The sequence below is a fragment of the Jaculus jaculus genome, chromosome X (assembly GCF_020740685.1).
Source record: "Jaculus jaculus isolate mJacJac1 chromosome X, mJacJac1.mat.Y.cur, whole genome shotgun sequence".
NCBI lineage: Eukaryota > Metazoa > Chordata > Mammalia > Rodentia > Dipodidae > Jaculus > Jaculus jaculus.
In genome coordinates, this window is record NC_059125.1 from 39,254,386 (window position 1) to 39,271,306 (window position 16,921).

The 16,921-nt window shown below is 34.5% G+C and overlaps 1 protein-coding gene across 4 annotated transcripts in view; it reads right to left on the minus strand.

Annotated features, from left to right (window-relative positions):
- The window catches only part of Rpgr (retinitis pigmentosa GTPase regulator), a 57,433-nt gene that overhangs the window by 26,074 nt on the left and 14,438 nt on the right, over positions 1-16,921 (minus strand). For all 4 annotated transcript variants that reach the window (XM_045141000.1, XM_045140999.1, XM_045141002.1 and 1 more), the window contains 6 exons: positions 15,844-16,002; positions 14,315-14,470; positions 11,382-11,506; positions 8,936-9,115; positions 6,949-7,114; positions 2,118-2,215 (listed from right to left, as the gene is read on the minus strand). In XM_045141000.1, coding sequence (XP_044996935.1) covers positions 2,118-2,215; positions 6,949-7,114; positions 8,936-9,115; positions 11,382-11,506; positions 14,315-14,470; positions 15,844-16,002 — 884 coding nt within the window. The remainder of the gene's footprint in view (positions 1-2,117; positions 2,216-6,948; positions 7,115-8,935; positions 9,116-11,381; positions 11,507-14,314; positions 14,471-15,843; positions 16,003-16,921) is intronic.

The following is a 16,921-nucleotide window of genomic DNA, read 5'->3' on the forward strand; positions in this document are numbered from 1 at the left end:
AAAACAGAAATAATAAGGATACCACATATTTATCAAGGATTGAGGGAGCAATTTATCAATAAGTCATATTATAAATATATATTCATCAAATAGACCACTCAATTTTACAAAACAAGTACTACTAGACATAAAGGGAAAGATAGGCTCCAATATATCAACAGTGGTGAATTTGATACACTATTCTCAACCAGGCCAAAAAAATCAAAATAGAATCTTTAAAGATAAATTATAGTACAGAACAAATGTACTTAAAAGATATCTACAGAATATTCCATTCAACAAGGGGCTGGGAAGATTGCCAAGTGGTTAAAGATGCTTCTTGCAAAACCTGTAAATTCAGGTTCAATTCCCAAGCTAGCAAGACAAGCCAGGTGCAAAAAGTAGCACATGTACCTGCCATTAACATGTACAGGCAAGAGGCCCTGATAGGCAGGCAGGGAGGCAGACACTCACTCTCATTCTCTCTCTCTCTCCCTCCCTCCCCACTTCTCTCTCTCTCTATTAAAAGAATATTCTGCCCAAAAGCTGCTGAAATACAAATTTCTTGATATTAGCACATAGAAATTTCCAAATAGACCACATAATATTTCTATAAAAACATAGTGATAAATTCAAAACTTTGAAGTAATTTCTTACATATTATTATGACCACAATGGAATAAAAACATAAATCAACAGCAAGACAAACTGTAGCAATTATGCAAATACATGAAGAATATACAATAAATATTTGAATAAACAGTAGGTCACTGAATAATTCAGGGGGAATTAAAAAATTCCTAAAATCAAATATAAAGTATAAGCACAATATGCAAGAACCCGTGGGATGCAACAAAAGCTAAATTAAAATACCCATGAGAGTTTATATCAATCAAACAAACAAATAAACAAAAATATAGCAAGATCATAACATGATGATAATCTAATTAATCTAATTATGTCTTAGAAGAACAAGAAGAAACCAAGAGTTGGAGAGATGGCTTAGTTGCTAGGGAACCTACCTGAAAAGCCAAAGGACTCAGGACCAATTCCTCAATACCCACATAAAGCCAGATGAACAAGGTAGCCCATGCATCTGGAGGTTTTTTTGTTGTTGTTGTTTTTTTTTTTTTTTTTTTTTGTAGTGGCTATAGGCCCTGGTATACTCATTTTCTCTATCTGCCTCTCTCTCTCTCAAATAAATAAATACATAAATAAAATAAAACATTTGAAAAAAGAAACTAAACTTAAAACAGTAACATTCAGAATAGAAATAGATGGAGAGAAAATGATCAATGAAAAAATGAAACTGAAAAGAGAAACAAAATTGATAAACATTTAGATAAACTAATCAAAAGGAAAAAAAAAGAAGATCCAGATAAATAAAACTAGAGATGGAAAATGTCTGAGGATGTAAACCAAAAGTATGATTAGACACTTGGTAGGAATGTAAATTAGTACAGCCATTGTAGATAATGGCATGAAATTTTCTAAAATAAATAACGAAAAATAGAAACAATCATATGACTTATGACTGGGCTATGCTACAATGCATGCATATATACAATAGGTAAATGAAGTCAACATACAAATAAGATGCCTGTATATCCATGTTTATTGCAGTGTTAATTCATAATAGCTAAGATATGAAATCAGACTAGCTAACTGTCAACAGATGAACTGATTAAGAAAATAGCTATATATGCACAATGAAGCATTATTCAGCGATACAGAAAAATTAAATCAAGTCATTAACAGTAAAATAGATATAACATTAAGTTAAGCAAAATAAACAAAGAAAGAAAAATGCATTTTCTTTCTCCTAAGTGGAAACTAAAAAAGAACAATGACCTAAAAATGAAAAGGTAGAGTCTTAGGGTAGAGAAGGGGACTGGGGGATAGAAGGGAGTGAGGGTAGGACAGGGACAGGAGAAGACAATGGAAAGGGTATACAGATCAATGCTGGATATATACATGTATGGAAATATCACAGTGAAATCCACTACTAATATATGTTAATAAAGGTTTAAAAAAGCAAAGTAGCTTTTATGTGTATAAAATGACAGAAAGTATGAACATACATGTTCATGATGAATTAAAATTTGTATCAAACTCATGTTTAGATAGAAAATTATTACCATGTTTAAGACATCAGTAGTTTCTCCAAGGTTTTCTGAATCCACTGTTAAAGAATTTTCTGTCTCTTTCTCTTTGATCATTTTATCTTCAAAATAATCTGAATGAACAAAAGAGGGAAAAACCAAATCCAGATTTTAAAAATAAGGAAAAAAGCAACTGTATAGAAAATAAGTTATTCTGTAATACAACACAGGGGTACGATTTCACCAAAAGTCCTTTAATCTTGTTTGGAGTTGAACAGTAGTCATTCACAGTAAAAAAAAAAAAAAATACTTTAAAACCTCTTTTAAAAATTTGACAACTTTGCTTCCAACTATATAACAATTTCATTCATGTGGACAGCAAATGTTCCAGTGGGAAAAATACTACTCAGGTATTGAGTGTGGGGTTTAGTCTCAAGAGGGTTCCAATGACCCACAACTTCCTGGAATTATCTCTGTGTAGTTCCCTTTTCATATTATACTAGGTTGGTCTCTAGATATATGATCAATTAAATAAATTAAGCCTAAATGTTATAGCATTGTAGCTTGTTAGTCACACATATATGCTATTTCTCTTCTCTTTTGGATTATTCTGTAGGAAGTCAAAATGTGAGCGTTTTTACAAATTCGTGTGGCGGTAATGTGAAATGTCCTGTTCATGGTCATGAAAATGAGCCAGAAGTCCAGCCAAGTCTTCTCACTGTGTAATGCAATCCCATATAAGATTCTGATCAGGAACCACACAGCCAAGTTACTTCTGGATTCTTATCTCTTGGAAACTATGTGAAATAGTTAATAATTATTGTGTTTACTTCCTAAGTTTTAGTCATTTTATGGAGCAATGACAAGCCAGTAGAAGCAAGTAGAACTTTTCACAGAAATCTGTTACTATATCATACAGCAGAGAATTAAGCCACAAAACTCTATTCAAACTTACACTTTTCTCAATCTTTCACTGCACTCTATTTTCAGCACCTGTCCATTTTAGAAGAGCTCTTTAGTGAAGCTTCCACAAAAATGTCATCTATACTGATCTTTCCCTTTTAAATCCTTTCAACTGAATAAGCAACAATTCATTTCAGATTTATTCCTTGTGAGATAATAAACAGAGACAATAACTAATAATAACAAATTCTTTAATTGTCTAGATCTATACTCTAGTTTCTCTTCAGATCATATAAATCTTTTACCTTTGAACTGGTTTGATAATTTATCATTTCAATAAATGTTTTGATATACATTAAGTTCAATAAAAAATTAGCAACTTTTAAATTTTAACTCTTAATGAACCCATATTCTAGAAGGGAATGATACTTGGTAAAGAGAAATCACATACAATTGTTAGGAATTGAGAAAGATTTCACTAAGGAGGCAGGTACATGAACAGATAAGCAGAATTTTGAGAGGTATGCAAGGATGGGGGTGGAAGGGTGTGAAATGAGCCTGACAATAATAAAGGTATAGGGAAAGGATAGAAGAAAGCAGCTTACATGGAATAGTTCTCATGTATCAATAATTCTACATATGTTAGATTAATCCTGTAATAACACGAGACTAGGTATGAAGAAAGTAAGCTTCACTGACCTTTCTAGTGCCCAGTGTTAATGTCAGGTTTGTCTGATTTTATAGTCCATGTTCTTTTCAGCAAGTCAGAATGAATTACTCACTTTGATCATAACCAGGGGTTACACTACCACACAGTGACTGAGGCCTTCATAGCCCCACAGTAAATACCATAACTCCATTGAGGAGAGCCTCGAGGATAGCAGGAGCTGGGGCAATGGGATAAAACAGTATAACCTGGGGCTGGAGAGATGGCTTAGCAGTTAAGGTATTTGCCTGCAAAGCCAAAGGATCCAGGTTTGCTTCTCCAGGACCCACTTAAGTCAGATGCACCAGGGGGTGCATGCATCTGGAGTTCTTCTGCAGTGGCTGGGAGGCCCTGGCATGCCCATTCTCTCCCACACTCTCTTTGTTTTCTTTTCTCTTTTGTTTTCTTTTGTTTTCTTTTCTTTCTTTCTTTTCTTTTCTTCTCTTTCTTTTTTTTCTTTCTCTCTCCCTCCCTCTCTCTCTCTTTCTCCCTCCCTCCCTCTTTCTCTCTCTCAAATAAATAAGTACAATGCTTAAAGTATAACCTGCTATAATTTTTATAAAATTAAATTTAAAAAAAAATCAGAGGTTAAGAAACCTTTACTTTAAAATTCCATACAGTGAATGTTTGGGGCTCTGTGACCATGAAAGTCTCTGTCCTAATATCAATGCAGCCACAAGACAATATACAAAGGAATTGATATTGCTGGTTTTCTTTAAAATTTAATTCACAAAAACATGCTGCTGGACAGATTTAGCCCATAAGCCATGGTCTACAAATTCCTAATCTAAATGAATGTTGTAAGGAAACAATTATTGAGAGATGAAGGAAGAAAACCAAGTGGGAAAATTTATACTTATTTTCATGCAAAGTACTTCAAAGATAGGAGAGGCTGTCATACAAAAAGAGTAACAAGAATGATACCCTAAATTTTAGCAGGAAAATGAAAACTTTGGTGTATTATGTTTATTAATGGGAATGTAATATAGATCTGGTCTGGTGACTTCTTTTTCCTCAGTCAATTCTGAGGCAAGGTGGTATCAGCTTATGCAAACTACTCTATTTTCCAAACCTACATCCTCTGTATCCTATAAGGTATTCTTTTTTTTTTTTTTTTTTCTAAGTAGGGTTTCACTCTAGCTCAGGCTGACCTGGAATTCACTATGTAGTCTCAGGGCGGCCTCGAACTCACGGCGATCCTCCTACCTCTGCCTCCCGTATGAAGGGATTAAAGGCGTTCAAAACCACGCTCTGCTCGGCTTACAACATATTCTTTATAACACTTTCCATATTACTTTTTTCCAGATGTATTTCAATTCATATCTGCATTGCTGTTTTCAGTGCAGGAGCCTAATATTTGTGAAAGATGCAGACAGAAGCCTGAGTGTTAAGGGTTGAGACATGAACCGGGCATGGAGGCACATTCCTTTAATCCCAATATTCAGGAGGCAGAGGTAGATCATGTGAGTTCAAGGCTATCCTGAGACTACATAGTGAATTCCAGGTCAGACCCTACCTTGAAAAACCAAAAAACAACAACAACAAAAAAATTGGTTGAGACATGAATGTGGAATGAAGAAGTAAAGGGGAAATAGGCTGCATAGGTCATTATTTTCTCTATTTGATCCAGGATTAAAGAACAACATTTGGGGCTGGAGAGATGGCTTAGTGAATAAGGTGCTTGTGAAACCTGAGGGCACAGATTCGATTCCACAGAACCCATATAGGCCAGATGCACATGGTAGCACATGTGTCTGGAGTTCATTTGCAGTGGCTAGAGGCTCTGGCATGCCTAGTCTCAATCTCTCTCTCATAAACACATAGAAAACATTTAAAAAATTAAAGGGACAACATTTGACACTGATTTTTATTTCAAAGTGAATCTTATGAGAGTTCTATGTTGGATTATGTATTCAGCTCACTATTCAGTTCCTGTTTATATTCTCATTCTCATGGCCTGCTTCTGTCTGAGTCCCTGGTTCTTAACTACTTCAAATGTTTGTCTACGTTCCTGATCTCAAAGACACTAAAAATTATCTGTGCCATGGTTTTTAATCTCCAAAGCTTAGTTTTATCATTGTAATTACAAACCCACTGTTTCCTCTTATCTCCTGGTACTGGTTTCTTGTTCATCTCCTATCATCCAAGAACACACCTATAGTAGCAGACAAATTCTCCTAAGGTAGATCAATGTCAACAAATAAAATTATGTAGAATATGTGGGATAACAATCATTTCAAGTATGAAGTCTATAGCAAACAGGCATTGAGGTTGAGGTGTGAATAAAAATCTTAAGTATATTTAATAAGGGGTTTATAGAGGAAATGAGCTCATATAATCTTTACAATCACTCTGAATTAGACACTACTAAACCCATTATAAAGAAAACTGAGGCTTTGAAAAATTAAGTTAGTCATAAAGTGAATAAACATTGGAGCTAGCATGTAACATCAGATCAATTTAAGTCCATATCTGATGCTCCATTGTTAAAAATCTATGTACAATTTCATGCATGTATATAATGACTTTTTATCCTATTCAAGGCCCATTACCCTCTCCTGTCCCCTCTCCCTCATGCTGAACCCTTTCTTCTTCCCAGCTAGTTTCCACTCTATTTTCATGGCTTTGTGTTTTGGTAGCTCAATTAGCTTACTTAGAATTGCTTTCATTCATACCCTATTCTCTTTAGCCACTGTGATACATTACTGGCTAAGTGTTGTTCATCACATGGGCCAGAAGTTTTCCACACAAATCCTGTCCATAATATCTATTAACCAAATAATCTTTGGAAAGCCAATTAACCTCTTTAAGCCTTGCGTTTTTCATCTATATGCTAAAGAATGTAATTTCCATGGACTTCACGGAATTTTCACAGTTATTTTTTTTAATATTTTATTTATTTATTAACACATACACACACACACACAGAATGGGTGTGCCAGGGCCTCCAGCCATTGCAAACTCTAGATACAAGTGCCACTTTAGTGCCTTAATCACTGAGTCACTTTTCCAACCCTCAGCATTTATTTTTGAAGGTTATGAAAGATTTATTTTAATAGAGAATAGAAGTAAAGCATAAAAGTCCCCATGCTGAGAAGCTTAGAGGGGTCTTGTGCAGGTAAATTTCCTTTTCCAGGGTTTAAGTTTCCATGTATATTATCTATTGTTCTACAAGTACTTGCTACTATTGTCCTTGAGATAAGAATGAAAACAAAAGGAATAAAAGGCACATTTCTTTTGAAAGCCAGAAAGTATTACCTGAATCCAGCTGCTCCACAGGGTCAAATGGACTTTTCTCTGGGTAGTTACTCATAGGCAAAGGAAAAGGGATTGAACTGGGGGAAGAAGCAGCTGAAGAGGTAGTAGAAGTCCCCTCTAATGGAGGCAATGTTCCAATCCCTGAAGCAACTTCTGGGCAGCTCTCCTTTAAAATAAGCAGATTAAATCAATTGTCAATTTATGGCACATACTTAATATCTGTATAACACTTTCTTCCAGTTTCTAAAAATATTTAAGAGAAAAGATTCAAAGTCTTCCAAGATTCTACAACATTTATTAAGTAATCCTCCAAGACTCAAAATTCTTTCCTTTTGTTTTTGTATCATAGATGCTCTAAACCATCAATATGAAAGTCTGGTTTTCATGTGTTTGGGAATGTGTATAAACATTATAAATATGTCTTATGTGAGAAACAAAAGGTTATGTATAAGATATAAACAATAACTACAACAGAATGGTGGAATATTTCTTATTTTTTTTAAATTTTTTTTGGTTTATTTTTATTTATTTATTTGAGAGCGACAGACAGAGAGAGAAAGAAGCAGACAGAAAGAGAGAATGGGTGCGCCAGGGCTTCCAGCCACTGCAAACGAACTCCAGACGCATGCGCCCCCTTGTGCATCTGGCTAACGTAGGTCCTGGGGAATCGAGCCTCGAACCAGGGTCCTTAGACTTCATAGGCAAGTGCTTAACCACTAAGCCATCTCTCCAGCCCTTTCTTATTATTTTTATATAATAAAAATCCAGAGTTAAAACTTTTTTTATTTCAAAAGAGATTCATTTTAAAATCTGAGTAATTTTCTATAAGAAACCTCATATTCTAAGTATTAAAATAATTTCTAAAGAAATGAATTGCTAAGCAGTAATTTTATTGTCTTTTTAAATATTTTTAATTTATTTTCAAGCACAGAGAAAGAAATAGAGTGATAAAAATCAGAACTCCAGATGCATGTGCCACTGTGTAATCTGGCTTTATGCAGGTACTGAGAAATCAAACCCAAGCAAGCTCCTTTAACTGCTGAGCTATCTCTCCAGGCCCAAAAATAATTTTAAAGCATATAAAGGCAATCTTTAAATTTAATAAAGGTGACTATTCCCCTTCTCAAACTGAAATTTTTATTTATTTGTTTTGCTTTCCATGTTTCATTGTTTATGTTACATACCCTTTCACAGCTTATAACGTCTAACTAAAAGATAAAAAAAAAAAAAACTGCACGAGGCAAGATGATGTCCTAGAAGTCTGCTGTGCAATATAACATTGCACCTTGCTAATAATTTTTTACTGTACATTTAGAACGCTTCACTGTGTAGATATTATGTTCTTACCTCAGTAGTACAAAAATGGCTGGAGAGATCGTTCAGTGGTTAGAATGCACTTGCTTGCAAGACTTGACAGGCTGGTTCAATACCCCAGTGCCCATATAGATGAAGATGCATAAAATGGCACATGTGTCTGGAGTTCCTTTGCTATACCAGGAATCCCTAAGGTGGACCTACTCTCTCTCCCACTCAAATCAATATATTTTTTTAAAAAAGCATGTAACACATATGTAGCCTTCACTCTGAGATAACAAAGTAATGCCCATAAAAAAGGCACTCTCTAGTATCACTTTCTACAAGTAAAGACAATTTGAATTTTTTTGGTTTTGTGCATTTTATTGTTATTTTTTTAAGTTGTGAACATACTTTGTATGAAAACAGCATATGTTGGATGTTGGTACCATCCATTCCTTCATCCTTGCCCCCTTTCCAAAGGTACACTATTCATTGGGGGATGTATGTCGTCCCCATGGAGATTATCTTTAATGACTTAACACTGAACTTTAGAAGTTTAATACCTTTAATAATTTTATTATTAATTTCACCTTCGAAACCCATTTTTGACTTACAAAGAAAATGCAATGATATTTTCATATTTTCTTTCAATACCAGAAAATACTACCATGTAGAGCAGACCAGAATTTACCTGCTCTCTTCGTTTCAGACGTGCTGATAAAGTTTGCTCCTGTATTTCTGGGGGAAGATCACTGATTGGCAAAGAAGATGTACTTATGTCAGGATCATGCATTTCTTCAATTTCTGATTCTTCTACCACACCAAGTCTTGGAGTGGCAAAAACAAGCATATGACATCCACCACAAGCAATCTGTAACCATTAAGTCCATAGAATAATTAATCAATATTAACATCAAACATGAATGTGTTTAAAAAACATGAATATGTTAACAGTTATTACATCAAGTACAATATATATTTCTTTTCTAAAAACTTATTTTTTTATTTGAAAGAGAGAGGGGTAAAGAGGCATACGTATGTGTGTGTGTGTGTGTGTGTGTGTGTGTGTGTGTGTGTATGTATATGCATATGTATGCATATATATAGAGAGAGGGGGGGAAGGGAGGGAGGGAAGGAGGGAGGAGGGAGGGGGAGGGAGGGGAGAGGCAGGGAGGGGGGAGGGAGGGAGGGAGAATGAGAGAAAGAGAGAATGAGAGAACGAGACTGGGTGTGCCAGGACCTTCAGCCATTACCAACAAACTCTAGACTCATGCACCACCTGATGCGTCTGGCTGAAGTGGGTCTTAGGGAATTGAACCTGGCTCCTTTGGCTTTGCAGGCAAACACCTTAACCACTAAGCAATCTCTCCAGTCCTAGCTACAAGATATTTCTTACTAGACTTCCTAGACTCACTACTTACTATGTATGTTTTATGGCTTCTATATACACATATATACATGTGTATAAGTATATATGTGCACATATATGTATATAGTTATGTATATGAAAAATGTTTAATCTTGGAGAAACATTAAAAACTTGAAAAACATTCAGAGAAGTTCTACTAGGGCAAAGGATTCAAGAATAAATAAGCATCAAGATAAATGTTTCTAAACCATTTTTATATGAACATTTTCTAAATTAAAGGCACATAAATATAAAGAGGAAAATGCAACCGTACATGGTGACAGAATAATGAAAAATAAAATAAATATTTAAAGAAGTTTAAGAAATAAATTATCAAGGAAATAGTAACAAAATTCCACCATATTTTTCAGACACCAATTTTAACCACTTTATAGTAGCTGGTAGTATAAGAATAGTTTGCTCTAAAACTTCTATTTATGGTATTTTCAGATTTATTTATTTGTAAGCAGAGAGACAAAGAAAGAGAGGAAGAAAGAAGTACATTAGAGCCTCCTGCCACTACCAACAAACTCTAGACACATGTGCCACCTTGTATATCTAGCTTTATGTCAGTACTGGCTTATCAAACCCAGGCCATAAGGCTTTGAAAGCAAGCACCTTTAATTGCTGAGCCATCTCTCTAGCCCACTTATACTATTTTAACATTAAAATTTCATCCGTAGTTCCATATGTGCTTTTTTAAAAATTGTCACCTCTATTAGGCCCAATAAATAAGGACTTACTCAATGTGTTCATCGCTGAATACTCTATTCCTCCTAATCCTCAGTCCAGTTATCTTGCACATAAGAGGTTTTAACTAAATGGTTATAAAATGGAATTATTCTTCTGCAGTATGAGGCAATGCCTTTGGAGAAGCAATGCTATCACCACCAAATAAGCAGAATTCACACAATACATAGCTTTAAGCTGGCAAAAAAGTAATCACAAACTGAAACTAGGGAAATGGTTAAGAAGATGCTTGCTTGCAAAGCCCGTTGACTCGAGATTGATCATCTCCAGCACCCATGTAAAGCTGGATGCAAAGTTGTACACATGACTGTGATCCCAGTATACCTACAACTATGAGGAGGTATAATCAGGAGAATCTGAAGATCATAGAAGAAACACTGCCTCAAAAAAGTAGAAGCAAACAGATAACTTCAGGTTGTCCTCTAACTTCCTAACACATGTTGTGGCATGTTGATACCCATATACCAACATATATATATACACACACATAAATAAAATTATAAAAATAGAAACAACATAGATATGATGCTGACCATTATGTGACACTGAAACTATACAGCTTTATCTGAATAATGTTAGGCCAAAAATTCAAAATTTGTTAATTATTATCAGATTTACCCTTGAACAGGATTTGAGATTCTCACATTCATTTCTATTAGTATTTATTATTATGAGCAAAGCATTCTATTGGCTACCTGTTAAATAATAGCATGACAGTCCTAGCTTTCAAGAGACATGATAAAATTATTAGAAGAGTAAAGTTATGAGAAAAATGAAGATGTTAAAGAAGGAAAATAAGAAAAGGACAGGCTTTCAGAGTGGCATAATATCTAACATTTTAATAAAACTAGTTGTATTTATTAGGTCTAACAATGACACTCATACAAACATCACATACTTATTAAAATACTTATTATTTATGAAATATCAAAAGACTGAAATCTATATAAAAATATGAAAACAAAAGTGATATTCTTACCAATTTAACAGTAAATCTCAAAAAATTAGAGCATAAAGTAGGAAAGAATTGATTGGTAAAATTCTCCATTCCAAGCCCTAATTTTCCATATCGTCCATCTCCAAAAGTATACATAAGGCCTATATCTAAAATACAAAATAAATAAATAAATAAAATCATAGAAGTTTTATTTGTGTGGATCTATTTACAAACAAATGTACTATCTGCCACTGCAATTATAATCTTCCTAAAAATTTTGCATTATATTCACTCTGTTTCATTGGTCTATATGTCCATACTATAGTGTTTATGGTTCTATATATAATGATAGGTGACAGAAATGGAGAATAAATCAAAAAGTCTGATGGTTGAAGCCTCATCATACAGGAATATCACATACTTTTAAAATTCTTATATGTAACTTGTGTTTCCTAGGGGTGTAAACTTGTCATTTGTAGAAAACTATAACTTAGAACCATTCAACTATCTCTTTTATTAATTTGGCTCCTGCACAGTAGAATGCTGCCTAAGAAATGCCACAATCCAATCAATCATTTGGTCAGTCCTAATACCAGTACCTGGGTCCTCTCTATACTTGGGCCAACTATGATGAGGAATCTTGTCATTTCTCTCTAATTAATCCTTCTTCATGCCTGTAGAGTAGCTATTCTGAATTTCTGTACCTCCTAAGGCCCCTCCTTCATGCCCTTCATTTCAAGGATATGAGTAAGTGCCATAGAAAGCAGAAATAATGAATGCTAATAGAGGTACAAAGGAAAAGAATTTCCCTCTAGTTTCTAGACATGGGAAAGCTTTCAAAGTGCACCCCAAAGAGTAAGGAGGATTCAGTGGTAAGAAGGGAATGAGCATTCTTTAGGTAGAGTCATCAGCACATAGAAAAGCCTGAAGTAAGGGAAAACCTGGCTTAGGCAAGAAGCTGAAACATAATAAAAGCTCTATGAGCAAAAGGGGGAGGGTTGTATGACATAGTTAAGATAGAACCACATGATGGAAGGTTCAATTAGTTTAGATTATGTATTTTTGAAATGTATTCTAAAGGCAGTAAACTTTTTAAATAAATGTCTTTAGGCTGGGAAACAATTAGCTCCTATTTGAAGAGTCCTGGTTAAAGAAAAGTAATTTCACACTAAGAAAATCAAAATCTTTTACTAAAATCTGACTTGAAATAACAGTAAGGTACCAACTTAAATTTTTAATTCACAAAGTAAATAAATTTATTGTTTGATTCTGCTTTCTTTATCCCAAAAAAGCCTTTCCAAACTGATTTTTCTCCTGAAAAAAATAAACTAATTCAATTTGCCTCACTGCACATCCATTCTCAGAGAACTTTAAAAATATGAGCTAATGGCTGTATTAGGACATCGGCAAAAACTTACAAAGAACTCACTATACACTTCTCATTAGTACTAGGAGGGAAATCTGTAAACTTGTTCACTGGGGAATATGTATAAGCAAAAAGGCAAGCAGTTAATATTCAATTATTAATCCAGTAGCTTTTCTTGAGGTGGAAATGAGTACTATGAAAACTTAACTACATAATCTAATAATATCCATAAAATTATGTGTTTACTATCTCTTTAAATTTAGAATTAGAGAAGCTACTATTAGGGAGGCAGGTTGGGGACACATATCAACAACTCCTATGGAATAATAAATGACTACTACTTTATTACATTCTACACATTGCTCTTTTATGTCATAATAACATCAATTCTTGATAATTGGAAAGTCATTTTTCTGAAAGGTTGCAGAGAAGGAGGAACTGTTTTTAAATACTTTATTTATTTATTTATTAGAGAGAGAAAAAAAATGGGCATAGTAGGGCCTCTAGCCACTGTAAATGAACTCCAGACACATTTGTCACCTTGTGCATCTGGCTTAGTGTATCCTGGGGAATCAAATCTGGGACCTTAGGTTTCGCAAGTAAGCACCATAACTGCTAAGCCATCTCTTTAGCCCTCATACATCATTTTTAGAGAGAAATACTTAAATTGCAGATCCATTTTGTTATAAAGCATTTATATTATGGAACATACAAAATTACCTACAGGTAAATGACTGAAGCATTTAAAAGGAGAATTTTATTGGGTCCTATACTATAGTAATACCTAGCTAATGAGGTTGAGAAATGGACCTCTAAATATCTCCTTGGATAAAGGAGAAGCCAAAAAGTGGGAGATATATTCACTCAGTAATCACTCTGAGATGTCCTTTTCTTATTTTGGGAAGAGAAGAAAGAAGTCATTCCCCCAATTGCCTATTGGTAGCAAAAGCAGCATATGAATTTAATCTGCCTGACTGCATGCAGCTTTTTCCACCCTGAGCAGGAAGAATGATTAAAAAACTTGTTAGTTGTACAATCTCCTCCTCTGGCTAGAGGAGAGGAGAGTTTTTAGAAGAGTTAAGAGTCATCAAAGTGATACAATATTCCAGCTTTCTGGCAAAGTATAAAATTATCAGCTTATTTTTATCTTTACTGAGAACTTTAATATACAGACATATCACAAATTGGTCATGTTACCATCAAGTTATACTGTTACATCTATTCTTTCCCTCCCCCATTCCACTGAGGGCCTTACTCATTGGGGTTCTCAGTAATCACCATGGAGTCATGAATGCACCCTTGACCCAAGGCTCTGTTTTAAAGTTCTCAATCTTTGGATAATTTACTTTTTTGGTGCTAGGGATTAAATCTAAGTCTTTATACATTCTAAGCATATAATCTGTCACTGAACTATACCCACACCCCAAACTTATTTTAAAATGATTTAAAATTAACAAAAGGAATTTACAACTTTATGTTTTGAAGTATTAAATAATGCCATCTTTTATTCATTAACCCCTTTCCTTATGGTGGTCATTCCATATAGTCTTCATTTTATAATAAAGCCTACTCAGTTCTATAAACAGAAAACAGGAAATCTAATTCTTACCTGTCATCAAAGCTGTATGATTTTCTCCGCAGGAAATAAAATTTATTTTTTTATCTTTAACATGTGTAAGGACTGTGGGTTCTGATGTTTCAAAAATAAAAGTACCAAGGCCCAGCTGGCCAAACTGTCCCAGACCAAAGGTATATACAACATTATCTGAAGGGAAATGGACAAATATATATAAAAAAAGAACTGCATGGAGGCAGACATCATCACCATCATATCTAAATAATAACAACATTCAGTCTTGTACACTGGAAAGAAATCCCCACACAAAATTACTGATGCTAAAGTATAATAATGCATGTTTCAATAATGAAACAGAAAATTGAATGTTTATAAAAATTATGGTATGGATCTTATCTTTTCTAAGTAACCATAAAAGAAACTGTTATAAGCAATAGGTAGGATATGAGAAATACCCGTCATGTCCTTATAATTATCACACCAGCTCAAAAAGTATCAACTGTCACTAAATCAATTCCTTTCACTGCCACAAACTTAGAAAGTGTTTCCTAAAAAAAAAAAAAAAACAATTCGTACTTTTAAAAAACGGTTTAATAATCAGTTTTATGAAACACAATTTCTGGGCTGGCGGTGTGGTGGAAAGTAGATCACTTGTCTAGCATGCACAAGGGCTCCATTCTTCGTTCTTCACATATAAATATATACTCATAAACACAATTTCAGAAAATATTTTGTATGAGAATTAAAACTTAAGGTAGATGTGACAGATTTATTCACAAGTTTATTATTTTGTCACTAGCAAATGTAATAGTAATAAGAGAAGGAGAAAAAATTTCCTCCTTATTAATATGCCCTGGTGTGCCCATTCTCTCTCTCCTCTCTCTCTCTCTGTCTCTGTATCTGTCTGCCTGTCTCTCTCTCTCTCTCTCTCTCTCTCTCTCTCCCTGTCTCAAATACATAAATATTCTTTTTTAAAATGAGCTAAAACAATGTGATCTACTGCCATTAAAGGTATTATATTAATGAAAATAAATATCAAGTATGTTAGCAGAAATTCAGTACATAATTTTTCTTAAAAAATGTTCTAAAGCTGGGTGTAGCCGTGCACACCTTTAATCCCAACACTCAGTAGGCAGGGACAGGAGAATTGCCATGAGTTTGAGGCCACCCTGAGACTACATAGTGAATTCCAGGTCAGCTTGGCCTAAAGCAAAACCCTACCTCAAAAACAAAATTCTTCTATGGATCAGAAATGTATATTACTATAGGAATGAAAGGTGGGAATCTTAATGAAGAGAGATATAAAGACAGTTTCCATAAGCGATCTCCAAAACGATGATGGTTTTCAGCAGCTGGAGCAAGGTTGTACACTAGGCACAATATTTCCGTTATACAAGAAAGGTTTTAGAGATATTGCAATATAACAGTCCTATATTATATACTTAAAATTCTACTTAGAAGCTATACCTTATATTATATGCACTTATCTCAATGAAAGAAAGGTCATTAAAATGTCATTAGTTATCACAGAACACAGGGACCAGAGCAGGATCCATACATACCTGTAAGAACTACAGTATGCCCTCCACCACAGGCTACTTGATTCACCTTCTCAGGAATTCGAGACACTTGCTGGGGAGATCTGTGGTTGATCAGTAGTGGATCAGGAAGGCCTAACTTTCCATTCTCAGGTTCTCCAAATGTATACAGCTCACCGTCCACTGGTGGAAGAAAAGTAGAATGATTAATTATGACATAAATGGGAACAAAATACTAGGATTTTAGTACATGTTCTCATGATCTATAAAAGATTTAAATAGGGCTGAAGAGATGGCTTAGTAGTTAAGGAACTTGCCTGCAAAGCCTATGGACCAAGGTTTGAATCCCCAGAATGCATATAAGCCAGATGCACATGGTGTGATGCATGTGTACAAGGTAGCACATGTCCACAAGATGGTACATGTGTCTGGAATGCAACTTCATTGGCTGGAGCCCCTGGTGCATCAATTCTCTCTCCTCCTCCCTCCCTTTACCCCCTTTATAAAATAAATAATAAAATTAAAAATTAAATAATAACTCAATAAATTTGGCTTTTGAAAGAAATTTTTACTTCATGGTAAGAAAATAAAGCTATATTTTTTCCTTTCCTCTTGATCATTTTAATCTAATCTTCATAAAGAATTCTTGATTACCACTACTAATAATCTTTCATAAAATATAGCAAAGATTAGCTTTGACTTTCTTATACTTTTTGTGGTGCTGGGGAATGAACTTAAAGGTTTGAACATTCTAGGTAAGTACTCTATCACTGAAGTATCTCCCCAGTCCTTGTTTTAATTTCTTTTGAGGTAGGATTTCACTGTAGCCCAGGCTGACCTAGATATCACTCTGTAGTCTCATGTTGGCCTCAAACTCACCGTGATCCTCCTAACTCTGCCCCACAAATACTGGGATTAAAAGTGTGCACCACCACGCCTGGCTAAGTTTCAAATTTTAAGAAAGATTCTCTTTCAGTAATTAGCCCAGTGTGGCCTTCAACATGCAATTCTTCTGAATAAAGATTATGAATAAATGGGCTTATGATAAGCCTGTGCCACTAAGCCAGTTAAATGTTTTTAAAAACAATACCTGTTTCTAGAA